Genomic DNA, 27,436 nt, shown 5'->3' with positions numbered 1-27,436 from the left:
TTTCTGTACAGCAGCATCAGCAGGTCTCTTGAAGTGTAACACAGTGATTCACAAAGCTGGCAACATACTTTCAACAACCTGAATCAGTGCAAAGGCAAGGCAGGGTCAAAGCAAAGGAAAAATATTCTTGATCAAATTTTCAAGCTACTCAGCAAAATTTACTCACACAAAACAAAAACAGTATGGGGACAGTGCGAGTATTCACTCATAGCTCAACTGCAGGAGGAATGAAGTTGATCTCACTGGAGAAGACAGTCATCACCCTTCACAAAGCAGGTTCAGGAGGTAAGACCAACACAGCCATCCTGCATCAGGCTTGCAATGAATGGAAGTGCTTCTTCCCCCTCTTTGACTACCAGCCCTCTTGCTGGTAAGAGTAAATCTCACACAAAATGGAAGGTAAAAAAGAACACCGCTCAAGAACTCCTTCACATACTTATCTCCACAGAATATTGCAAAAGCCAGAAATATCTCCAAATCTTTTGTCAGTCTATGACATTTTTGGGTAAGCCTTACACATAGTACGCTAGAACTTGCATGCTTTGAAAGGCAGGACAGATTCTCTTCTGCCACTAAATATCACGGCAGCAAAATTTACTACACCTTCTGAAGTTTAATCCTAGTATACAACACTTAAGCTTGAAGTTTACTATGAATACGGTAATCAAGTGCTTGCATTAACCTCTCACCCAGTTATATTTTTATTTCTAATGGCCCATTATCTTTATGTTAATTTTACTATAAAAGCTAACTTTAAAAATAGATGTCTTAGATTAACAAAAATGAGAACTTTGAAGACTTCAAATTATTTGTCCTGCATCTTCAGGCAGCACATACCACTAACCAAAAAAATTATTTGGGCATTCATTGTGGTCAAAATTAACCACGCAACACTGAAAGATTTTTTTTTAAAATACTCTACTTGAAAAGGAAAAAACTACTTTACTTGAAAAGGAAAGATGATCCAAAAAATTCCATTATCAGTGAAAATCTTTTTATTGAGCTATGGGCTTTAGAACAAGCCAAAAACAAAACAAGAAAATAAAGTATGGACAGCTAAGTATATGTAGAGATATGAGTTACAGCAGCCTGTAGAATAAATCAGTATCATGTTTCAAAACCCTTATTTCAAAGCACTGAGAAAAAGCTAAACACATAACAATTTAATCTGTTTTTTCCTTACTTTGCATGCTAAACTAGGCGTGTAATTTCCACATTTTCTAAACAAAAAAATCCTGAATACATTATTAAAAACCCTTGTAAATCTCCCACATACCTAAAGCAGCAAATAGTTCTACCACTGTCTGTTAAATGGAATTAAGAAAGATATTAAATAGTAATCAGCAGAAAAACAGCTACTAAATAACAGATACTTTATTTTACTCCATAGCTCTTCATTCCAAAAAATCTTTTGTAAAAGCCAAATTCCAGGCATCTTTGTCCTGCTGCTAACCTCCTTTTCAAAGGACCTGTGCTTCTACTGCATTTATTTGCACCTTTCATTTCTCTCACTTTAAATACTCCTTACCAGTGTCCATGTAATTTCTTCTGTTTCTTTAAGATACCAAAAACAAAAGTAATTTGAAAAAAAAATCTTCCCAATTCAAGCCATCAAAATTTGATGAGTATGTTAATTATTTTCTCACATTTAGTCTGAATAGAATTTTGATTATAATTTTTTATAAAAAAAAAAAAACAAAAAACAAAAACAACAAAAAAAATAAGCCTACAGAGAAGTTTTGTCATCTTGCTAACAGGATCTTAACCCTTTAATGTTCCCAAATGATTAAAATTGGAAGTATTATTAGAGTACTGTATCTTTTATAACATTTATTTTTAAAAGAAAAATAAAATAGAGTATATCATAATATAATAATAATGTAATACAGTAATACAGATTAGTATTACATTTTAACACGAAGCATTTTGTATTATTTACTAGGAAAGCAAACAGATTAAGCAATATCCATTTCACTTTTGAAGATATTGTGCCTTATTTCTATTTTTTTTCTTGAACAGTTTGCATACTAACATCCCAATTCACCTCCTTGCCATGATTAAAATTTATGAGGATTCTAAATAACGCTGGGTCAATCTCTTTCCCAGGTATGGTTTTGGCTAGTCTTCATGCCAAATTTTGCAGCCTATAAGCTAGATCCAGCTCATCCAGATAGTCTCTCTCACATGACTTAGGTCAAGGTTAGGTAACAAACTTAACATAGTTTGCAACATTAACTAAACAAGCTATTTCAGGCAAAATACACCAGCTCACATGCACTTACCTCTCTTTAGTTTCCTGTGAAAGTTAACAAAAAACTTCCGTGGAAGTGAATGTGGGAGCTATAAACAAGCCTGCCAGAACACCCAACCTTTATTTGTCTCAGAAAGCCCTGTATGTATGAGTTCTCAAATGCTAAGCTTTTCAAAATAGACACAAAGCAAAAATAAAACCTTTCTTACCAGAATGACATACCTATTTTTTCCCGGAAGAGAAATATGACTCCAAGTGCTGAGTTCTTTATGAAGTTCTAGTCATATATTCCTAAGAATTGAATTCTAATTTATTACAAAAATTAGCTAATTGAATTCATTTTAAAATCAACAGTCTTTAACTCATACTAAACATGGATTACTTCCTCTCAAAATATCATCCTTACTAATACATATTATTTGGGAACAGTTGAGTTACAAACCAAAAATGCAGCAGAAAGCAACCTTCTATTATGACATCTTTTGCATGTAAGAATCAAACATGCTACTCCAGGAACAACTGGATTGCACTTTATTTAAAATATTCACAAAATTGTACCAGAACATGTCAGTTCTATGAAATCTCATATAATCATAGCAAATATCTAACAAAAAATAGAGACATTATGTTTCTGTGTCTTGGATTTAAAACTCGTATCATATTTAAAAAACTATATTTTGTATAAAGTATCATTAATTGAATATATTACTCAGTGTGTACAACTCCAAGATAAAATTTCTATGTACACAGAACATATTAGTACATCCACAAAATAAGGAAGTCACATAACTGGAGTGACTGTAAGCCAGCTGTACTTAAAATATCAGCAGTAAAGTGAGTTAGGATAACGGTAAATGTTAGAAATATGAGAAAAAAGAACATTGAACTTCTTTGTGTACATGGGGCAATTTTACAGTAAGACCGCTCCTGTAGTAATGAAGGGCTTGAGGTATGTAAGATCTCCTTCATTTCTGAAGAGTTCTCTTTTAAGGTATGAACTTGATATACAGAGGAATTTTTTGAGAAAAACAGAAGGCTACAAGCAGTTTACTGAGGCCACTTATATACAGCTAAAACAGGAACTGTTTATCAGAACAGACAAACTTACAGAGTAGCAGTACCACATGTAAGGTGAAATATTTGAGCAGCTGGTTTACAGTCTCTGAATTATGTCACAACCATATTTACAGAAAGAAGACAACATTTTCAATCACAAGTTATGTTTTCAAGAAGCTAAAACCTGAGATGATACATATAATATCTGAATTTCAAAAATTAGTATACACCAATTTTTATCAAGTGCCTGATTCTTCATACAACTGTATTGGCATAAACTTCAGTTAGAGAGTCCTACCAAAATGAAGCAAAGGAATGATCACATAAATAAAGCTTTGTGTTCCTTAGGCTTTGCCAAACTAGGTCTATGAACTGAACTTACAGAAGATTTATTTACCTTTCAATATTGGAGTTTACAGAAAAAAATCAATTAAGAAATTTTTTTAAAAATTTAAATACACATAGTTTGTCAGCAGAAAAATCTAAATACTGCCATATGATTACATCCTGGGATTAATTGCACTTTTTTATGTTTGCAAGTAGCATATAAAATGAACTTCAGAATGAATGTTCTGATTAACATCATGATTAACATCAGTTAAAATTTGTCTTTTGTTAGTCATAGCTACACAGAGGCAATTACGATATTTTTGAAGTTCAAAGTAGTTTCAAAAGGGTCCATTAATTGTGAGGGTGTTGCTAACTTGTCAATCAAGAAAGAAAATAGAAGAAAATCAGAAATATTCAGAGCTATTTCTATGTGTTGCATATGTTTGTTTAGCCTGTTAATGATTATTTGGAGACTGCTTACAGAAGCTTAGAAGTGTAAACATGAATGACAAGAAGATAGACATCCTTCAGAGGCAATTGTAGCTAGAAAAAAATGACAGAATTCAGTATAGCAAACCTGTTCTTACTGATGTTATGGCAATCTAACTCTTTAGATGAGCAAGTGACAAGAATAAAAATAGCAGACATGATATTTTAGCTGATATATTTTTTTTAAAACCAGTAACATTAGATTAGTAGGGGATAAGACAAATGGTAGCATCTAACGAATCAGAAAGTACTGTAATCCCCAGAAAATAAATTCAGACATTTGAATATTCAAAGTAACAACATGAAAACTGTTTTAAAGCAATTTGTTTCCTCTGATTAGACTGTTTTTAATCCTTGATTCTGCAAGAAGTTAACCAGCTCTATTTTTGATAAATGAGAGCTGAGCAAATGACAATTAGCAGAAACAGACTACAAATATATATAAAAAAAAATATCTATTTTTTACTCTGTATGACTTGACTGATTTGTTAGTGGGGGAAAATGCAGCATCACTACTGCTCCATCAGAACACTCAGTTTTCCTATTCCATTTCATGAAAGAATATATATATTTAACTCATGTATTTGTTACATTAATAGAAGTGAGAACACTCAAATAGAGGATCTGAGAATACAGGAAGTCATCTGAGGTTGCAACTTTGAAGTAAAAACAAAAAATGTAAGTAGTGCAATGTAAAGGCAGTTGAACATGAGTGTTATAAACAAAAATTAGCAGCTTCTGACAGTCAACTCCTATTTCCGAGCATTGATAAAAACTTTATTGCTTACATTATTGCTAAAGTGAGATGCTCCATAAATAGGTGTGCTAGACTGCTGAAAACCCAACCATCTGTTATCACGTTATACATATTTAAAGAAATAAAGCAGGAAACAGTTGCATCTACAGTGCTGTACGCTAATACATAAAAATTTTCTGTCTTTTTAGAATATTTGTACAACATAAAGGACATACATTAACTGCTTCAGCACATTCCTTACAAGCAACTAGGTGGCCACAGGGAATGAGGACTACTGATATGTCTTTAGCCATACAGATTTTACAAAGCTTTTCTTCCTGCAAGCGCCTTAACTTCTCTTCCATACTGAGATCTAAGGAAAATAAACACATAGAAAAGAAGTTAACATACTTTAATAGCATCTATATCTAATTTTTCCACTCTTCACAGAAGGACAAGGTTCTCTTCATATGATTTAAAGGTCACACCTTTAAAAAGCAAAAATAAATTTACACGACAGGAAGCCAAACTGTAACACAGAATCCTTTCTACACACACACACACACACACCACCTCCAGGGCCAATGCAGGGAAAGTAGCTATACACGTATTTGCTATATTTTGAATTGGAAATATACACTGAATCTAAACAGTGCATATTCCAATCAGGAACCTTTCTTTGCAAAGATTTCCCATGAATGGCTTTCCCAAAATCTATAAAGAAGGTGAAAGAAAGGTTCACTGATACTGGTTAAGTAATTTGGATTTTGTTTTCTTAGCAAGTTTCCTCAATTAGAAGAATGAGGATAAAATTTCCTTCCCCATCTCTGTCTAGAGAAATGCCCATACTTAAAAGCTTAAATAATTGTAATCTAGAAAGAATCCATTTTGCATTGTACATTAACTCTGGATTTTACAGAATGCCCCATTTGAAAATGCACAATTCAAAGGACTTCCCCTACCACTTCAGAAAAATTCCCCACAATCAGTCACAAAAAAAAAAAAAAAGTTTATCTTCATCACAAGTTCTTTATCTGAATAACATCTATGAAAAATCTTATTAAAAAGAGTGGGTTAATAACATCCCTGCCTATCATGCCAACCAGATGGTCTTTTCCCTCCCTATGAATTCACCCATATGCTTGTCTTTATACTACAAGTCTCTTGAGTCAGAAATCTCATTTCTGGTCTATTTGTGGAGTGTACCACAACGGCTTTCTGACCATGATCTGCATGTCTCAGCATAGCTGGGACACAAATAATTGTAAAGAAACACCACCTAGAAGTACACTTTTCCTTACTTGCCAAGAAGAAAAATGCTTCTATCCGGTGCTGTTAGTACTAATGCTAACTTTGTATCTGAAAAGTCTTAACAGTGGAGTATTTATTTTAATTTTGTGTATACTGAATATTTGACAGAACATTGATGTGTCTATTTCAGTTTGCCACTAGAGTCCCCACATCTAGAGTTATCCTTGCCTTTTTATTTTGGTCACAGTATTTTTGTCTTTTTAGTTAACGTATCAATTTTCCCAGCAGGATGCTAGACTATTTCAATACTATACAGTTTTGTGGTATTAATACAACTCAATTTATTTTGTAGATGATATTTCTAGATGCTACTAACCTCAAATATTTTTTATCACCCCCTTGTTCATCTTTTTTAATGTCCAAAAATACTGTCTTGAATTTTAAGTCATAATACTCTAACTAGTCTAAGTAAGACTGGGTCTGAGGATAGATAGATAGATAATAATAGGATCTATTTCATAGGCTAAAGACCTGATATGAGAATACACACATTGGTTTTACAATTTAATAAGTTCACCTTGGTCAAGTGGGTTTGCATTTGGTATTTCTTCCTTTAGATTTTCTTTCTGAGCACTTATTAAGTCTGCTACCAGATCCTCAACAGATGTATAGCTTGCTCCAGACATCTGCAATTTCTTTTGCATAATGCTCTTAATCTCAGACAAACTGAAACCCATGTGTATGGCATTTTGTACCAAATGATTCTGTAAGTGATCATCTAAAACAAGAAAAAAAAAAAAACACAAGAGTGAGACTGAGTATCTGACAGTATTCACAATAGTTCTCTAAGACACCTTTGCAAATACTTAGAAAAACAAACAAAAAAAACTATAAAATTTTGCTAGTTCTAGGAATTGCATTGTAATAACACTGAAAATTTCAGAGTTGAGTTCTTCAACCCTACCTTTCCTAGACTCTCTTCACCTATTTATAACAAAATTACTCCTATGTTTACTATTCAGATCTACTACTTCAACAGTGTCAATGTAATTTCTAAAATCAAATGTCTTATATAATTAATATCACAAATTCCATAACTGAATGTTAGCTGAAATTCATCAGAAATCCCAAGGCACAATAAACACCTAAGTATTTGTTAATATTACATTAACTGTAATTCAGTTCGGGGAAGAAAAAGAATCATATATTAGACCTCCCCCTTCCTCTTTTTCAATATTATTGTATGAATAGGTTTGTTAGCAGTGTGACTTATTTCCAACCCTTCTTTTAAATGTAAAAGACTAATTTCTACTTTACTTCACATGATTATTCAAAGAGCAAAATTCTTAATTTCCTCTCATAAAAGAGCAGTATGAGAGATTTCTAAAATAGGTTTTGTGTAAGCACTCTTAATAGCAACAGCTATCATTCCCTGTCATGATGCTGTCTTCCTACTATTCCTTTAACTATCTTGTGGTTTTATTCCTTTATATTTGTGAGAAACATTGCAGGAATATCTAATAATTGAAAATGTAACAAGCTATTTAAGCTTTCTTAGCTTTCTATTCCTTGCCATTCAACAGTCAAACTCTCCCTGCTTCATTGAAAAGCAACGATTGTTTCATTTCAGCATTCTCTAATTCATCCCATAACACTACTAATTAAATACTTGATGCATACTTCCTAGATAGAAAAATAAGACTGCACCCTATCGGTACTTTCATGGTTTACTACCTCTTCTTTACAATATTTTCCTATCATGATTCAAGTTCCTCCAGGGAAAATAAACCTCACCGTGCAGTTGTTTAGAAGCAATGGAGCAGTGGAAGAATATCACCCAACATCTTGCCTGTCATTTGTTATCGAAAAATTGTCAACTTTGAAATTAACCATTTCCTTTATTATCCATGAAAATATGGATAGTCCAAAATAGTTTTTGTTATTTTTATACCTTATTATAAAATGGTTGTTTTAATAAATAGATACCTTTAGGAAGTACTGTCACTTCAGCAGCTTCTATCTAAAAAAAAGTAATATAAAGATGACAAAATTATACTTCTGAAATTGGCAGAGGGAAACCTACATAGTTACAAGACATGAAATAGCTATTTGCTCTTGGTTATTTTATTGCGTAAAACTTTAATCTGTTCTCAATAATGACAAAGGGATCCTCATATCGTTATGCTTTGCATATTGTTTTAAATTTTCATTTTAACACTTCTTAGCAATGGTAAGATTTATATAGTTCTTAGTCTATCAAAGAATTCTAAAATAACATCAGATTTACTTTTTAGTGACTATAGAATTTATCAATGCCCTACCAACAAGAAAATAAGGTATCTACTACACTTCAATCATGAAATTATTCATAAGCCATTGATTCCCAGGCTACAAAAAGTAGTGTTTGTTTAGTATCAAATATACAACACACAAAAGGTACCCTACCTCTGATCCATAATGTAATTAGGAAGAACTGTGAGATATAAATCCCAAATAACAGAACCCAAAATATACCTCAATGTTTTTCACGTTTTGCTAATGAATGAAGCAGCAGGAAGACTATAAATTACACAGATGAGAAGAGCAACCGTAAGAAAATTATGTTGTTATTGTTTTTTATTTTAACAAAATGGTATTTGATTAATAAGCAAGGCACTTACTGTTGAATCCCTACATCCACCTCCTAAGTGAACATTATTTATAAATTCTAGTCCCTTTTCCTCTCTCACGAACCTGCACCTATAAACAAAAATATTTAGTTTTAACATAACTACACAAGCAGCAAACAACAGTTGATTATGTAGCATTGGAAAGGTTCAACAGAATTCCTACATCACACAGAATGCTTGCTTCTTGAATCTCTAGATGTTTAATCAACATCAGTAATACCTTCGCATTTCTAGAAACATCTTAACCATTTCAGCAATACTTCCATGTTTTTGGTGAAACAGAAAGCTAAAGAGTTGTTGGCCAGGCCATCTGACACCACAAGTTTATAAAAGTTAGGACTCCAATGTGTAACTAACATTATATTAAAATGATGTTTCTTTTAGTCTTTAGTAAGCACAGAAAAACAGCCCCTGGTAAGGCAGGTGCCTTGTTTTCCAACCAGTCCTAGCCACTGGGCACAGCTTTTACTTATGAGAAGATATAGAAAACGCTGTAACTTCTCCCAAGTAGTTCTCTACCTTCAGCAGTTCAAGGACATACATAGCATGTTGTGAGACTCAAACACTGCCACTGAAGTGGATGTGTAAACAAAAACTCCATATATAACTTTTAATGATCTGAGAGGAGGTAATTAAATTAGGTATAATTTAAGGAAACAATTTCACAACAAAGAAAATTACAACAAAGCCAAACCCATATGAGGAGTGAAACATAGCAGCAAGAAAATGTATCTTTTAATCATTTACTACAGCAAGCCCAAAACTAGGAATTGTATGCTTTCAATTTGGAGAGACTAATATTTAAAAGATGCCTGTATCACTAATGGAAAAAAAAGATCAGCTACTGCATTAACTTAAACTTTCCAGAGGATCTTTCACTGCAGAAGATGAGTTTGGCAGCTAACACACAAAAGATAGGTATCTTTCACCTTTTTATACAAGTAGCTTACACTTTGTACTTAGACAGCATTTACCCACCTGTAAGAAACAATGAGTCATTCCTTCTTTCTGTAAAAGGGATTTTAGAAAATAGGCAACCTTCTAAACACCACTTACAGGTTTAGAATCTTCAATCCTTGACAATTATGCAGAATTATGCAGAAATCTATTTTGAATTCAATACCATAACTAATTTCTTCAGGTTTGTTTGCACCATGACTAAATTAGCCATTTTGTACCCTGACTTAAATTAAAAACTTTGGCAGGTATCAAGCTCTTAAAATAACAATTAGAATATATTGCTTGGATAATGAGGAAATAATCAGATATGTATTCACAAAACTTCACAATTATGCTAGCTGAGATGTCAGAACTCCAGACACAAGTCTTCTCTTCCCTTTAATAATCCCTACAATCAAGCTAACATGCATATAATACTGACAGAGTTTCAGAAAGTAAAATTTCATGGCAGACTTTCAGTCTGATCACTTCTGATGACTTAGCTGTGCCCTCAACCTCTTGAGATTTAGTTCTTTCCCCACCCACTTTAGAATAAGTCCCTTCTACCTCTCAAAGATGACGTATTAATATCCTCTTCTGAGGCTTACAGTATAACATTAAAGTATATCTGGATCATTATGCACATAACAGCAAGATTATAGAAGGTAAAATAGATGGAATAACAGAAATGAGAACCACAAAGTATAAAACGTGGAAGATAACAATACGTTGGTGCCTACATGACAAAAACGAAGGAAGAGGAGGAGAGCAACTAGAAAATGAAATTATGTTCATAAATACATCAAGCCATACCAAATTTCTGAAATTTTTATTTGTATGCTCTGTCATAAAGACATAATATACTATAAATAAGATTTAGACATGCCACAAGAAAACAGCAAAACATAACTTACCCGGGAAACCATTTGGCATGTTGATCCCATGGGTCTTCATTTTCCTTCCATTCTTGCAGTCCTCCACCACAGTGGAAACACACAACATGATCACCATTACCTTAGGAAATACATGAGGATAAAGTTAGTACTAGGCCTACAAAAAAGTATGTGAGTTCTCACATAAAATTCTATGTTATTAAGGAGATAAAACCAGAAACAAACAAACAACAAAAAAAAGTATTTGTAATACTGATTAGTAATTGCAACTGGAAAAAAAAATCAAATTTGAAGGAGGACATAGTAAGTATGATCTGAAACAAACATTCAGGAAAAAACTTGAGCTTAAAAAATACAAAACATGAGTCATATAAAATGTTTCTGAATTCCATTTTAGCATGTAATTATACAAATAAAAAGAAAATGCTAAAAATAAAGACTACATGCTACATAAAGACTAAATGCTACAATTAAAGACCGCAACAGAAACTGCTTAGGTAGTGTGGTGATTGAAATGAAACGAAGTAGGGATACTGTTTTCTGCAGCATTAAACCCTTCTTAACCCCCATGAAACACAGAAGTCACTTTAAAAGCTCTCTGGTCTGCCAAACTCCCCTTTTAGGGTACCTCCACAGTACAGATTTCTCTTGGCTATGCTAAGCTAGTTATTTTTAGGAATTCAAGATGAAATTAATAAAAACAATTCTAATGGGTACAAATATTGCCCATATATCACCCATATAAGAATATATCAACAGTTTCATTTATGGCCACAAGCAAAACAAATGGTATCAGATTAAAGAGCTCTTCTGGGAGCTACCAAGATAGAAGCCAATTATGATCAGAGGAAGAAGTTACCCTGGATTTCTTTGTGACCTAATAATAGCACAGCATCTCTCAGTGAAGAATTTCAAAGAGCTTTATCTGCACCATGCAATTCAATCTAATAAGGAATTATTTGCCTTCTCCAGCTTGGGAAACCAATGCCCAAAGATATCAGAGCCTCATCCAAGTTACACACTACATTTATAAGAGTAAAAACTCTGCCAGTAGTCATTGTCTTCAAAAAGCTTTTACTGTAGGTCATAATGGCATTGGCTTGTTTTGGGTGTCCAGATGCTATGATAATGGGAACACATTAACTAATTAAAATTGCAGATAAGCTGGATTGCCTTGTTCATAGGCTTGTGTATGAACCACAAGCTTGCTCGTTAAACCTGAGGTCACTACCTGAAAGACAGCACTTCATATTAAAAAAAATTAACTTTAATAATTGTCATTGTGAAAGATAGATTAACAAAGTTTTAGACAACAAGGAAAATTTATTTTGGTATCTTACTGCTAGAAAAACAGTGATAAGTTTGTATTTTGCTAAAAAATAAATAAATAATTGATTTTACATATACCATTTTATATAAGAACTACAAAAATTAATTTACAGAGCAGAGTAAAATGAATTTCAACGCAACTAAAATTCTGGCAAATCATTTTTTTCATAATAAAGTACTTTTCCAATTAAAATGCATTTGTAAGAGATATTAGCCATTTTAAGGTCTGTCTTACCTATGCTATAGAACCCAGCTTCAGCAAGTTGTTCTTTGTTAACAGGGTATATCCAATTTAAAAAGGTTTGTATCCGTCTTTCATATTCTGCCATGGATGGATTCCTCGGATGCTGTTCATCGTTTAGACCATTTCTTCCCAGCTCAGCAGGAATAGATTCACTTGGAACATTTCCAACATCCCGGCCCAGAACAAAATAGCATCTGGGATAATGCCTCTTGTGTTCTGACCATGCTCTGTCACTAGGTTCCCAGTTTTTCAGTTTTCCACCACAACAAAAACATGCCACTTGATCACCAACACCTGTGTAATAGAGTCCAGCACTAGCCAATTCCTTTGGTGCCAACAGGCCATAGGAGGGCCAGTTGTGAAAAGACTTCAACCTTGCCTCTTCACTGCACATAGCAGGGTTTTTAGGATACAAAATATCCGACATATCCACAACCTGCCTAGTTCTCAACAGGTAGTCTGCCTCCAGTTCAGGCGAGTCATCCAGAGCAGGCAAGAGCACCGAATTGCTGCTGCCATTTTCAGCTCTATGCTGGTAGTTCTGGGCAAGAGGACGCAGATCATTCTCCAAAAAAGTAGACTCTGTAATAAATTTGCAGTTTGGGGAAAGGTTTTTGTGTCTCTCAACTGCAGAATCCCCAGGCTGCCATCCTTCGATAGTCACGTGGCAACTGAAGCACTTCACTTTACAGCCTTCGCCTGTATAAACAAAGCCAGCTTGTGCCAGAGCTGATGCTGAAACCAGACAATCAAGTGGAAATTCAGCAAAGCTTCCTAGTCGGTGGTGTTCTTGGGCCCAGTCCTGGTCATAGTCAGTGCCTGGAGTGGCGTGAGGCTCAGAGTTACCTGGGCCATTACACGTCATTTCTTCATGTGCAGGGTTCCTCTTTCAGATTTCCTAAATGAAGCACACAGATGTTAATTTCAGACAGAAGAATCCATGGTACACATTTGCAAGCCTGGAAAGAGGCTAAATTAAACTAGCTATCCTTTAAATATACAAAGAATGCCTCTTCCTGTTCCCCCCACTTCACCCTTGCCTGCTAAACCAAAAATAAAACTAAAGCCAGGAAGATCATAAAGTTTTACAGGAATGAATCATAAAACCTGACCAATAAAAATTTGTCTGGAATGTATTCGAGTTTATGCATTTATAAATTTAAAACAATGTTCTTTAAAAAAAAAAAAAAAAAAATTTCAAGAATGAAATTAATTTAAATATTTAACAAAAGCTCTGGGCAAAAACTCTGCCAAAAACTTCCAAACCCAAAATATGAAGTTACTGAATGTGATGTAGTAAATCAAAGCCAGACGTGCAAGATTTTACAGTCCAGTTTCGCAGCACAACTATCTTTGTTTCCCCGGTACTAATGTCACAACCACCTGTCCATTACAGATTGGCATCAACTGGTAAATCCATCATCGGAAAGAAAAAAAAAATAACCACTGGACTTCCGTTTATGTTTTCAAGACATACTTCTCAGTTTTCCTTTTAGTAAAATATCTGAGTAAATTAATTCAGATGTTTCACTGGCCACTTATTAACATGCTTTGCTGTCCTTTCAGCTCAGTTTCTTGCCCTACACAGGATTAGTGCTGGTGCCCAGCACACTGCTTCTTTTTGTGCCTGGCCAGCAGAAGCACAAGAGGTTCCTGTATCTCTGCCACCACCCCAACTTTTGCCTTCCCTGCCCTCCTCAAGGGAACCAGCCTCTCTCCCTACCACTGGTCCCACTCCTACCTCTGCCTATGCTTTTCTTGTGTGAGCACCCCAGGCCCCACTGTACCAGGTGGCTGCTAAAAGTGCTCAAACGAGCCCCTTCTGGATTAGAGAACGCAACTCCACATACAAAGCCCAAGCAATCACAACCTACTTAATCCGTCTTGGGATGAAGGAGTACAGTCAATATTAATCTCTTGTCCTAACAAGTGCAGTGATATGATTATTTAGAAAACCTCATGTAAAACACAGGCTACAGTTGACAGATAACTCAAGCTTACTCCTTTGCTAAGTGGTAAATTGAATTACTACAAGAGCGCTCAAACTTCATAGCACAAGGCAGTAATTCAGCAATTAGCAAGAAAAAATGGAAGAACAAAACGTATTTATTTAACCAAGTGCCATTCTCTACACGAGTCCTGTAATATATCCTATTTCCCATCCACAGCTTTACAAGGCAGGCCATCATGCAAGAATTTAACACTCATAGTGCTGCTATGAAGCACAGGTATTTTTTTATTTTCCTGGTCAGTCTCAATCAGTTTGTCAGCAGTGGTTGGAAAATAGAACTACACTGCATTTATTATTCTGAAAAGAAGTTTCATTGAATGGAAGGAAATTTCACTTATTTCTGATATATTGCTCTTCAAAACCGTATATATGGTGATTAGAAGCAGTACTGCTCATATAAAGAACTCAGTGTAAATCATGAGGCAAAAATTACATAAAACCTTCTGTTAAAATTGTATTCAGGATTTGGGATCTTTAGGCTTGTGGACAAAAAGCCTCTTCTGTTTGAGCCTCAAGGTTAAGAGCTTGCACTAATGTAAACAGCTGATACACAAAAAAACATACATGTTCCATGGTTCTTAATTAACTACACCATTCATAGCAATAACATAGCTAATTCATGACATTATCTTGTAGGTAGAAAGATACAAGATGTATCTAGCAGCTAGGTCATCTGTGGTGCCCTCTCCTATTCTGCCAGGAATATTTGAGCTTATGTATGTTGGACAAGCTGATAGCCATTTTGGCAAGGCAATGAAGTCCTTAAAGTTCAGCATCATGAAAACTGGTAACTAGGAAAGGGAAAAGATACCATCAGCAGCAAGACAAAGCCAATATATAGAAAATCACATTATGTTTGAGAACTATTACTTAAGTCTATCATTTCAAATAATAAAGAGCTTCACTGCAAAAGCCACGTAACAGAACAAAACATCTAAAGCATTTACATCCTGTCAAAATTTGATAGACAGAGACGCTTCAGCATGTGCTTGACCGGTCAATCCTGCTCAGGGAGAAGCACAAAAGAAAAGGTGGGGTAAAGGGAAGAGGCTTGTTCAACCTCACTCATGCCAAAATGATTGCATAGGGGATCAACAAAGTAGTAGGGGGATGAGAGAAAATACTACTCCGAAGTTACAGAGAGAGTACACGACCTGCCACACCAAAGGCCTAGTTGACAGAACTGGGTAGACCTTAAGAACAGATGACAAGGACTTGAGAAAGAAACCACCCAGCCCAGCCACACTCCAGAGGACACAAATACATTCCCGAGAGAGACAAAGAAGTTAGAATACAGGTAAGTATTACACGAGCACAGGGAGGCATTCCATGTAAGCATTCCACGTTAAAACTTCCCTGGTACGCACTGGCAAACAGCTTCATCTTCCACAGGGGACGATCCCACTTACTTTGGAGAGGACCCTGAAACCTACCAACTGTAATGAAAAATTCAGGTGCTACATTAATTTAGCTGTTTTTCCTCTGTAAGACCCTTAAGCTCAAGGAAGTGGTAAATCTTCAAGGTCATGTAAGCGGTTTTATCCTCATTTCGACAAATGCTGCCAGATACAGAGCACAGTGAGACAGAACAACCCTTTTCAGTCCAAGTCAGATGCAAACTTGGTGAATTGTAGTCCCTCAACTTACACAATATGAAGTCTGCAAAATACTTTGGAAAAATATAATTTTACCAAGCTAGATGCTAATCCTAAAAAGGCTTAAGGATATGTTTAACTTTATTTACTACCAGCCATGCCATCAAAGCCAAGAGATGCCTTTTATCTATCTTTTATCTTTTTATCTATCTTTTATCTATGCTTATTTTTATTCCTGTAAGCGCGTGCTGGCCTTAGAGCACGGCCAGGAAACAAGTCACAGCTTTAGTTCTTCTCTCAGAGGATGTACGAATATTTGCAGTGCCAAACACACACACTGCTTTGCTAGCAGCATCCACTGAACTCCATGAGGAAAAAAACTCTCATTACTCTACAACAGAAAATGACACATCTTATGGATAAAATAGTACCGCATTTATTTTAAACATTCCAAAAATATCCCTACCAATAATCTTTGCAATAAACCAACCACAAATTCTGAGGTCAATTCCTCTTTTAGCTGTTCCACAAAAATAAACATGGGACACGCCAAGTCATATTCAGTGGTCAAAGGACACTTCTCTTCCTCAAATGGCCACAAAGCCACCAGTGATTTGAAACAGCACTGAGAGATCACAGGTGAGCACAGAAGCAGAAGCCAAGCTAGCATCCAGCCCTGGCAATTCACACTAGAAGTGGTCCTGTCCCTGAAGCAGATCCTCTTTCACACCTGGTGCACTCCACTCCGTCCATTCGAGACAAACTACTCCAAGTAAGCATCCACCTAACTTGTTATCGGTAGGATTTCATTAATACAAAGCAATAGGACGAGTTGGCATTGCAAAATTAGGGGTTCCTGCTCCAGTGTGGCTTGCCTGCAGGTGACAGCCGCCTATGGGTACCTGTGCCCCTGCTAGCAGGGAGCAGCCTACCCCCAGGTAGCCAAGTTCAGGAAAGGGTGCCACGTTTCTTGGTCTGAACATTGTTCTGCAGCCTGACGTAAAGCACTGGGGCTCCCCATTATTTCCATCAGTTCCAGGGCTGCCTGGAATAAGCTGGGACCAGCCCACAGCAGGTCTGGACTGCCCCCTTGCCCGCAGTACCTCCACAGCTCTCTGCTTCTTGTGTTAGGCAAGAACATGTTCATCAAAGAAATGCCATCAAAGACTTTAGCTCAATGCAACACCCTTCTTGAGAGCTTCATTTGCTCAAAGAAAAGCATTTGTTTCAGACAGTCTAAAAAAAAGAGAAACTTGTACTAGAACAATGCTGAAAACATCTAAAAACCAGGAGGCCTTTATCTGCTCAAGAGCTTTGTTCTCAGTTCTCATTCCCCAACACCTGCAGTAACACCACCTATAGCTGTTGTACAGTCAGTGCAGATGTTTCAATTATATCTGCTTGTATAATACCAGATTTAGCAAGAAGAGGCAAAACCTTTTTCAAATTTCAGACAGGGGTGGGGAAAATCACCATGCATTGCAGGATCACCGCCTTGCTTGCCGAAATGACAAAGCTCATTAACCACTAAGTAGGGTGAGAAAACGTGACGTTGGTGAGCTGGCATGCTTGCTTTGTGCAGCCACGGAGACGTGACTGGTTCCAAGCACCAACTCAAATTATTTCTTAAAGGCAGTTTGCAACCAGTGTAGTAACACCTGACGTTACACTGAATCACACTGTGCTTCTCTGCTTTAGCTTAGCAAATTCAGAAGTAGGTATTGAATAAATTGCATTGACTGACCTAGAAATCTGACCTATATGTTTGTTTGGACTTCCAAAGGGCAAAAATCAGTAATTACATGTAGTAATATGAGAATGGTCATGATACACACTACTAATAAAGAAACCTACTTTTATAATAACAAGTTTAAAGGTTCGTGTTTATTTCCTTTTAAAAATCTTATTTTGAAATCTTCTAGGACTGTTTCTGTAAAGATCTCAAATGACCTTAAGGGACTCTCATCTTTATTACTACACTGTGTTCATACAACGATTTGTAGTACCCAAACAGCCTGAGCTGCACACTCTTTTTCTTATCTTCATGCCTACAAGACTTCCCATAATGTGGCAAACAAAGCCTACTCATGCCCTTCAGATTCCTTCTCAAAATCGATCTTGAAAAGACAAACACATGTGCTTTCCATGTATGAATAGTAGCCTTTCTTTTTACTTAACTTACATAAAAACCAGCTCAGAAACAATAAAAAAAAAAAACAAACACAAAACACGACTCTTACCCTATAAAAATTTTTACATAACAAATTGCATACATACTTTAAAACCAGAACAGAGCTTCTCCATCTCTTTTGGATCTGTTGATACAAACTGAGGCAAATCACAATGTGCTCATTCTCTGTCATTCGCCCACCCTCACTTTAGCAAAAGGGGAGGGGACAGACAGAGGCTCAAGTCTGACATCCCAAGAATTTACTGGAGACACGAAGATCCCCCTTGGTTCCTTCTTCTTTGTTCCTTATGTCAGATGGGTGACCTCACACTACAATGATGAGTAGGACATGGGAAGTTAAAAAATAGTTAAGAGACACAATTTCCTGTGCCTCCATTTCTCATAAGCTACCAACATGTTCTAAGCAGCACTTCAGAGGTTGTACTGGTAGAATTTGAAGAACTGATGTTTTACCACAACTCATCTGAAAATTTTTCATTCTTAAAAAATAGAAGTCTAGTATATCATGTGTCTAGTCTAGTATATTATATATAGTATATAATGTCTAGTATAGTATATTATACATAGTATATAAAAATAGAAGTCTAGTGTATTCATATGCATGGATAAAAATAAAAAATACATCAAAGTGCATTAGGTTTGAACTTCATTACGACATGCATGCACTGCTCACACTAAATTGTTATTTTTTATTAGCTACATGTGGTACTTCACCAAAGCAATCAGAGCAAATACTGTATCTTGAGTGAGGCCCGACTTCTCCAGTACCCTCTGATTCATGCTTATGCTTCATAGGCAAGCCTGGGTCCTGCAGTCCATCTCTGGACTTTCAATGAACCTCAACCCCCTGCCCTCAACCCCATCAGAAAATTAAAGACACATCATTTACATATATATTTAATAAGATGGAAGTTCTGAAAATTTTGATTTCAAGTAATTGGCAAACATTTATTTTTTAGAGAACTTATTTTAAGGAAGATTTCTTTTTCAGGACGTTTATAAGCACATTTTCTCCTCTTCTCCTGAAATAACATCACCTTTAAAAAAATATGGGTTATAGAACTCAAAACATCATGTAGGTGGTACATCTCATATGTGACAGACTCTCCTTGCAGAAATAACAGCATGAGCTTTGAACTATTATATAAATTGGCTTTTATTTGTTTTATTTCACTTACTCTGTTGATCCTCTTGGTGCTTCCTGGAAAGCTGTGTGTTTGAATTATATTTAAGGAATTGAGAAGGAAACACATGCAAAGAGGGGAGCAAGAAGATCAAAGACTAAACTGAAAAAGTAGATGTTACAATGGGATTATATTTACTTAACTGAGATGTTCTTTTCCAGCTTTATCACTTCAGCTGTGAGTACATTTAATTAACTGTAAATGCTAAGCAAAACCAAACAAACAGAACTACCTCAAATTCTGCGCCACCCTCTACCGCGATGGAAATCACAGGACAAGGCTTTTCAGGATGGTAACAACACCATCTGAAGCAGTAGAAAAACTCCTCTATGTACTATGCTGAAGGTTATAACAATCAAGGTAAAATGACTGGAAATAAACATTAGGGCAAAACCAATAAACGTATATATAATGAATTTATTATTTAGAATGTTGAAATTAATGACTCTGTTCTTTCAAACACTGTTTTCTAGAGTGCTGTGAGTACTTCAATATTTATTTACCTTTTTTAACATAAAAAGTAAAGTCATGTCCTCAACATGGGGAGAATCACAATATTTGTCCACCACATTTGGGTTCTCTAGAGATAAGCAACCTCTCTTGATCCCCATGACCCAAACAATGTTGAAAGCACATGCTGAAAGAACAGTTAGCACTCAGAGAAGGTCCAGTTGTCTTATATGAAACAATTGCTTCAAATCCTATCAGCTGCATTGCACCACTTTGAGCTCCCAGAGCAAAAAGAGGCAGCCACTGTGCTCGAAGCCTCCCAAAGGACATCTCAATTCAGCAAGGCCAAAAGCAGGACAAGCCCTCTGCAGGTATCGGCTAGCCTGAACAATGCTCCATCCATGTCATGGAGCCCTTTCCATTTGACATCCCCTCTAAACATCAGCATTTGACATCTCTCAGGACAGTTTTATCTAAAAGAAAACTACATTAATGTATTATTCTGTGGACGTACTGCTTTAAATACAGCAGTACTACTCGAAATACAACATTAATTATTTCTGTTTCAAACACCTGTTAAAATCAACTGCTCAAAGCATAAAGTTACAACTAGACTGTTGCTTAAAAATAATATTTCTACACAGGTCTTGTAACAGCTGCCTTATGTATTACATGGAACAACGATTATAAACAAAAACTTGCTACATACAACTCGAAACTATTAACTGCAAAAGAAAAAAAGAAATTTTCAAACAGTTTCTGGCTGAGAAACGTAAATTAATAACAAGCAGACAACTAGCATGCATACATAAAGCTTTACAACATATACCAGCTGTAGATTGAAGTTCAGAGAGGAAGTTATTTAAGCCTCTTGACACATATTTAATTAATTGCATATTAATTATAAGTAGAAGGTCCAGAAATTTTAAACTTAGTTTTCACTTATATAGCCCAGGAGATTTTATATATATATATATATGTATGTATGTATGTATGTATGTAATATATATACACACACACACACACATATATATAAACTACTATTGAAGCATTAAGTATCTTGCATGTGCAAGTAAACAAAGCCTATTTTACCCTGAAAGCTTTCAAGTAGCTGAGCCAAGTTTAATATCTGCAGGTATTCGTCATATGACACCTTCCACTTTCAAGTTAAAGTACCATTTAATACAGTCCATTGATTAAGCTTCAGATGAAAAAGCACAGACAAAAGTTTAAAACAAAGATATTACCTTATTTAAAATACAAAACTGCACACTTTGGCTTTGCAAGTCAAATATTTTCAATTCAAGTTTAAGAACATAAACAGGTATGATTTTATGCAAGAATATGACACCACCACATCACCCAGGACTGCAATGCTTCAGGGAAGCACAGAACATGCTTTTCTCTTTCACTGTATTTTACCAGCCATGATTTCCATCCTTAATCCTGCAACAGATTGACATTACAAGGAGTTATTTTTAAGTCCTCTCCTTCCACATGGCAAGCACGGCTGTAACCTTCAGGTCAGAAATACACTTGCACAGCCTGGTGCTCCTGACCAAAGGGTACATTCAACACCCAGCTCCTACTACTTGACACGCTCACTGTGAGAGCGATGTTAGTGTTTATTGTTGACTGAAGTCTGAAATGTGAGAGTGCTGCACCAAGTAAATACCAGACAGGACACATCGTACCAGCTGACACACAGACTGTTCATGTGTCACTTCATGGAATTTCACTGTGTGTCTGCTCAGCTGCAATTAGATCAAGGAAGACACATGCTACTAACTTACACCTACAAGGCCTAATAACAAAGGAAATTTTAAAAGCCTTTACAAACCTCAGCACATTTATATCTAAGTATTAAATAATTACTTATTAAATAATTACTATCTAGCCATTAAATAAAATACCGCCTGGAGAAGGTTGTGGGTTTATTTGTTTTTAAATAAAGAGGGCATATCTACACTATGCTCTTTGATCTGGCACCAAATCCTGCATAAATGCATCAGCTCAGCTTACTGTGTTTGGTTCTCGAACCAGTCCTACTTAGCTTCCCGTTAAGGTTTACCACCGTAAGAAGTCAGTCAGCCGCTCAAGGTTACAGGAGGCGATTAGATCTTTCTAAGTCTGGACTCCAGTCACGAGGATTTTTACACTCTCCATCGATCTTAGAAACAAATATAACCAGGCCAATAGAAGCACACTGTTTTGAGAAGGATTTTCACCAATATTTTTCTACATGAAGAAGTCACATGTGTACAGAGCAGTACAATAAACAAGAAGAATGGATTCACGGCAGTGCTTTCAGTAGATGAGTGAGACAAATTTGCATTTGCCAAAGGCACAGGAAAAAAATCACATTTGCCAACTTGCAAAATAATGACTTGCGAAGAATTTTAGCTCTATGTATAAGAAAAGAGTAAATATCAGCCGCTATAGAAAATACTGGCATGTTGCGGCCTAAGTATGAGGTCTTACAGAGGCATCAGAAGTAGTCAAACATAAGACATAACCGCCTAGAGCTGTTAATGATTGTACCAAGGAAGAGGAAGGAATGAAGGTCTGGAAACCTTACCAGTGCATATTACACAGTAAAGTGCAAGAGAGGTGCTGGCATCTTTAGTTTGGGAAACCTATCCAAAGCAGAAATTTGGATCCGACATTTGCTGCCCCTGAAATGCATTGCCTACAGATGACAGTACCTAAAAATAAGGTAGGTTAGGAGAAGGGGAAAAAAAATCACCAAAAAAAAACTCCTACCAAAACCCAAACCTCAAGCATACTGAGTGTGAGACAGAGAGACTATGGGCAAAAGTAGAAAAGCGCTAACACCAAGAGCAAAAAAACCCAAATAATCCTCCAGCAAAACAAAAGAATATTAAAAAGGAAGAAGCAAATCCTGGCAGTCTCAAATTTCTCTGGCAGTTCCAGTTGGATGAAAGTTTTATATGTGGCATAAGCATGAACATTATGAAATATTGTTCAAGAAATGCTCTTGTAAATCCTATCCAAGTCTATACATGATACAGCTATCAATTTTTAATTACAAGGTCACTTAGAATTGTACCATTTCAGCTTAATGAGATTCTGTTAAGTGTTCTTTCCAGGCAAACCATAGGGAAATAATAAATTCAGCATTTTTGGATTTTCTCCCTACTGGAAAACTAGTCTGTTAGTCTTTCTATCTTGTTTCGACAAACCGTAATGACAACTTCATTTTCCTAAATATTTTACCATTCCCCCTCTTGTAAAGGGCTTCTTCCACAAATCAATGTGTCAACAATTCCAGTTTTTGTAATAGGACAAAACTGTTACATAGGGAAAACAAAAACTTTTTTTTTCCAAAATATTCTTTTTATATTGTACATACACTTTAGAAGTAAAATTGATGGGATATAAAATCTACATTTTATATAATTTTTGTTTTAATTTCAGAACATTTAGCTCGTTAACTGCTGTATTATTCACAGAAATTTGATTTAGCTACAAGTTCTGCACCAGGAAATTGCAACTAAACTTCCAGAATCTTCCCCTTTAATAGAGAAGAGCTTGGCAGTTGTATTTGATACAAACTGAAATTACTTTAATCTATGAAACCAACCCCAACAATTAGGGGGCTGGCTTGTTTTTTTTTTTTTTTTTTTTTTTTTTTTTTTTTTTTTAATCAATCTTCCCTAAATCAATACAATGACCATTAGCAGCCTCCAAGTTGTGTCAGAAAAGGTGCAGTCCTTTTCAAACCTACCCTAAGAGTCCTCAAGGAAAAGGATATACATACCTGAGCCACAACAGAGCAACTTTAGGAAGCAAATAAGCAAGCTGTGCAGTTTTGTCCCCATGCAGTTCCAGCCCTAAGAGTGGAAATGACAAGCTGCTTTTGTCAACTTAGAAGCAGCTGAGTTAAACACAGAGAAAAAAAAATAAGTCTGGGATTATGAAGTGTGTTAGTATAGAAATGTAACCTCTGAAAGCTGAGCTACTGCTCTTTTGGTTAAGAAACCAAATTATCCAGTCAACAGGAATACATTAAATAAATATGGAAGAGCATAAACTTCCAAGCAGAAACTGCAGTGCCCTGGGATGGATGCAGCTCCCTTCTTGAGCATGATCTGTGCTCCAGGTTGCAGCATCACAAGATTTTACTGCTTTGCTACAAATCATTTAAACTCATAATTGAAGGAAAAGACTGAAAAAAGAGAGCAGCTTTCATCAAGGAGGCGTATTAAGATGTGACTTTAGCTGAAATAACGTGATTAATGCCACAGCAAACCCACTGAGTCTTCCAGATCATAAGGAAAGAAAGTGTAGCAGGAGGGAAGTGCAGTGAGCCTGGGACCTCCTACAGCACAGGAGGGCAGGCAGCTCGGGCTTAGGCTCACAAACCAACAGCATCGCGATTCTTCCTGGCATCACCAGTGGAAACACTTCACCATTACTGCATGCGGGGCCGTACACACATATGTGCATACACTCACACAGCCCTCATCGTGTAAGTTGGAATCTCTCTCAAATTATCCTCTGTACTTTCATGGGAGGTTTGTTAGGAAGGTGGGATGACTTGGGGATTCATTCTAATACCATACCAAAAGTGAAATATGAAAATCGCACCTGTTGAAAACACTCAGCTTACCATTGTATTTAACAAGAAACTGTTCATAACACAGACAGGGAAGGACTGTGGACTACAAGATACGTGCCACTTCATTTTACACTTTATGTAACAGAAGTAACACTGCTTGCTGAGGATGGCTTCTCAACTTCGGGAAAAGATCCCATCAAGCAGGTTTTAAAATAGAACCTGCTCTCTAGTAAAGAAGATTTTTGGATAGTCATCAAGTCCAAAATTAACACAGGAGGCACACAAGTTCTCTTGTAACAATCTTCAGTTGTACTCATACAGTATTACAATTCCCATTTCTATAAAAGGAAGTGTTCCCAAAATTAGCTGTGCAGAAACTCATCCCATGAACTGAACTTCTGTCCCTTCCTCTCCTGCTCAGAAGCACAGCAGCACACAGAGGGGGCAAACTTCTGATTGCTGGTATCAACTCAATAACCAATCAAGGATAGAAAAGGCAATAATTCTGTAGCATTGTTTGGGCTGTTCAAAATCATCAGCAACTAGTCCTAAGGATTCCTAGTCCTGAAGAACAACCCAGTTCAGGCTTTGTGATGTCTCCTTCAGTCTTCACATACCTTCAGCCTTCCTGCACAACTACATATTTGAACCAGAGGGGGAGAAAAATCTGCTTCTGGAGCCTGACTTTCAACAGTCACATTTGGAGTATTCTGGCTTACAACTCCCCAGGACAGACCACTTGTTAGACAAAATAAAAAGCTGCAGGAGACTGTTAACTCCTGATACAAAAAAAAATAAAACGGAAATGGTACAATACATACAATAGCATCCCCCTATGAAATTAGTACCCAATCATCAATCAAGTTTAGCAATACATTAATCAAAGCAGATACTAGTTGCACCTCTACTATGTACCAATCTTTACAACAAATTCCAATATTTACATTCTTGCTTCTAGAAATACAAAGGTTGAAAATTTTCCTTTCTATATAACCTTCAGCATAGTTTAAGAAGGCTATGATTCAAATAAATCATTTCACAATTACATGTTTGGGGCAAGAAATCCAAGTTAAAATACATTTTAAAATTGAGAGAATCAAAGGTAAGGGAAAGTGTGAAATGCAGTTGTTTTGCTGAAAGTAGCAAGGGTTGTAAGACTAGAGAAACTCCAAAAGATGCAAAGAAGATAAAACAAAATCCTGGAAATAAAAATTAGAGGACAGCAAAAAGAAGAAAGCCTGTAAGCAAGCAGAAAGAGATCTAATGATCCAGCCCTCTCTTCTCCCTCAGAGTTCTGCATCAGACTATAAACTGGATTTTCTGAAACTCTTCAGCTCCCTGCAGCTGCCTTGCCCACCCGGGCAGGACTGCATCAGGCACAGAATTGCTATCATGGGTACGCAGAGGCCTGCAACAAAATCCATCTTTGTAATTCAGAAACTTAGATATGAACACACATTTTCTAACTGCTCTGATAACAAACGCAAGTCTGCCTCATATCAGCTGGAGCAGTCAAAAAGAAACTAAGAAAACCCCACGCCCACATCAGAATTCTTTCACTTTTGCTGCTGGTTACAAAGGGCAAGGTCAGAAGAGGTACAGGATTATCATTAACTCACTTCCTCGCCCTTCTCGACCAACAAGTAGCTGCCCGGTTTTCTAGGGACAGAAGTCAGATGTTCTTAAAAGGGTCCCACAGAAAACTGCAAGGTAGCAAAACGGCTTAAGAAAATGAAAAATATCCAAATAAGAACTTAATTAACAAATCCACCACATGAAAACCCACCTTTTGAAGACTGAGTTTGTCTTCTCTGTTATTCAGTGAATTCATAATACAGAATCATTAAGTTAATGTATATCCTACATGACTTTGTTAAGGTTTTAGATAAAAAGAATTTGACATTTTGTTTAAGTGATTTTTTTTTTCCTTTAGTTGTCTGCTTTTCATTCCAAACTGGCTTAGTGTAAGATCTTATAGTTTCTGGCTGTTCACTTAAGAAATAACACCTTCATGTAACTATATGAAGTACTAAAATCATGTAAGATTGCAATAATGAAAACCTCATCAACGTGGATATGCAAAGATATCTAAAAGCAGCTTCAAGAGCAAATGCAGCCTTTAGCAAATGCAGCCTAACAAGATAGTTAAAAAGCACAGAAATTATCAAGACCAAAATTAGGTCTTACACCCAATGATACAGTTCCTATCAGGAAGACAGAAGCCTCAGATAGACAATAGTACAGAAATAGAAGTACACCAAATATTAAAAAAGAAATATATCAGCATAAATAAACAACCATTAGGCAAAAGAGAACTGCTTGAACTGGATTGAATTACAACTGAAAGAGTGACCTGAGAGAACAAATACTCTTACTGTAGAAACCTTTAATAAAACTGCATTTTTATTTGAATGCAGCAGAAAAAACATTCTTGAAATGGGTATTAAACTAAAAAAAAAAAAAAAAAAAGAAGTAGGGAAGGAGAAACAAAGTTCAAAAGAACCCATAAAGATTGGAAAAGCGTATGCTAGCATAAGAAATGTTTATGTTAGTTAGTTATGTGAAGAAAACACAGTATTCTGTTCTATGCAGAGGGAAATCACTTGCGGACGTTGCACCTTATCGTTCATGTTAGCTCTCCCAAAAGGTGCTGTATCAGGCCGCGGTGTGACAGGCTGCCCTGCCCCTGCTCTGTTAACTCACGGCCTCCCTTCTTTCTGCGAAAATGCAACCCAGGGCCAGCAGGCCCCGTGTGCCCACAAGGTCCCGGCAGCTGAGCACTCCAACAAACCCAGAGGTTCCAGCAGGAAGGGAACAGCCTCGGGTACGGTCACCTCGGGCGCTGCTAACACTGAATTTCCACCAAACACCACTGCAAGGGCGATATCCCCCAGGCCCCCGCTGCACCTCCACCATGGAACCTCCGCAGGGAGCCTCGCGCGGAGGCCGGCGGCACCAGGGACGGGAGCTCCCGGCCCGGCTCCGTGCTCAAGGCGATGGGGGTGCGCCCGTTCCCCTGGCAACGCCTCCCCGGCCCGGCCCGGCCCGACCTGGCAGCCACTCCCGCTAACCCCTCAAGCCCCCCGGCCCCCGGGGACCAAGCGCCCCCGCCCCGGCGCCGCGGAGGCACCGCCGCCGACTCACCGAGCCGCGGCCCCTCCTCACCCGCGCCGGCTGCGGGAAGCGCCCGGCTCCCAGCGCACGCCGACAAAATGGCGGCTCCCAGCACGCCCCGG

The 27,436-nt window shown here is 36.8% G+C and overlaps 1 protein-coding gene across 2 annotated transcripts; it reads right to left on the bottom strand.

Moving 5' to 3' along the window:
• On the bottom strand, positions 1-27,436 carry XIAP (X-linked inhibitor of apoptosis). Of its 2 annotated transcripts, XM_084294384.1 has the most exons (7): positions 27,345-27,436; positions 12,179-13,085; positions 10,636-10,735; positions 8,774-8,852; positions 8,100-8,133; positions 6,691-6,891; positions 1-5,235 (listed from the first exon to the last, which is right to left on the bottom strand). In XM_084294384.1, the coding sequence occupies exons 2-7, from the start codon at positions 13,050-13,052 to the stop codon at positions 5,042-5,044; spliced, it is 1,482 nt and encodes a 493-aa protein (XP_084150510.1). In that variant the 5' UTR covers positions 13,053-13,085; positions 27,345-27,436; the 3' UTR covers positions 1-5,041. The 2 variants fall into 2 exon arrangements, with proteins under 2 accessions (XP_084150510.1, XP_084150511.1); XM_084294385.1 differs by lacking the exon at positions 6,691-6,891.

Source organism: Netta rufina (genome assembly GCF_964035555.1).
Source record: "Netta rufina genome assembly, chromosome: 12".
In the NCBI taxonomy this organism is placed as follows: Eukaryota; Metazoa; Chordata; class Aves; order Anseriformes; family Anatidae; genus Netta; species Netta rufina.
Note: the sequence above shows the minus strand (reverse complement) of the source record. Positions and strands in the feature narration are given on the sequence as shown.

Coding starts and splice junctions, on each gene's coding strand:
- XIAP (XM_084294384.1), bottom strand. CDS start 13,052: ATGACGTGTAATGGCCCAGGTAACTCTGAGCCTCACGCCACTCCAGGC. Junction 8,853..10,635: donor CATGCCAAATGGTTTCCCGG/GTAAGTTATGTT, acceptor TTTTGTTTATAG/GTGCAGGTTCGTGAGAGAGG. Junction 8,134..8,773: donor GTGGATGTAGGGATTCAACA/GTAAGTGCCTTG, acceptor ACTTTTTTTTAG/ATAGAAGCTGCTGAAGTGAC.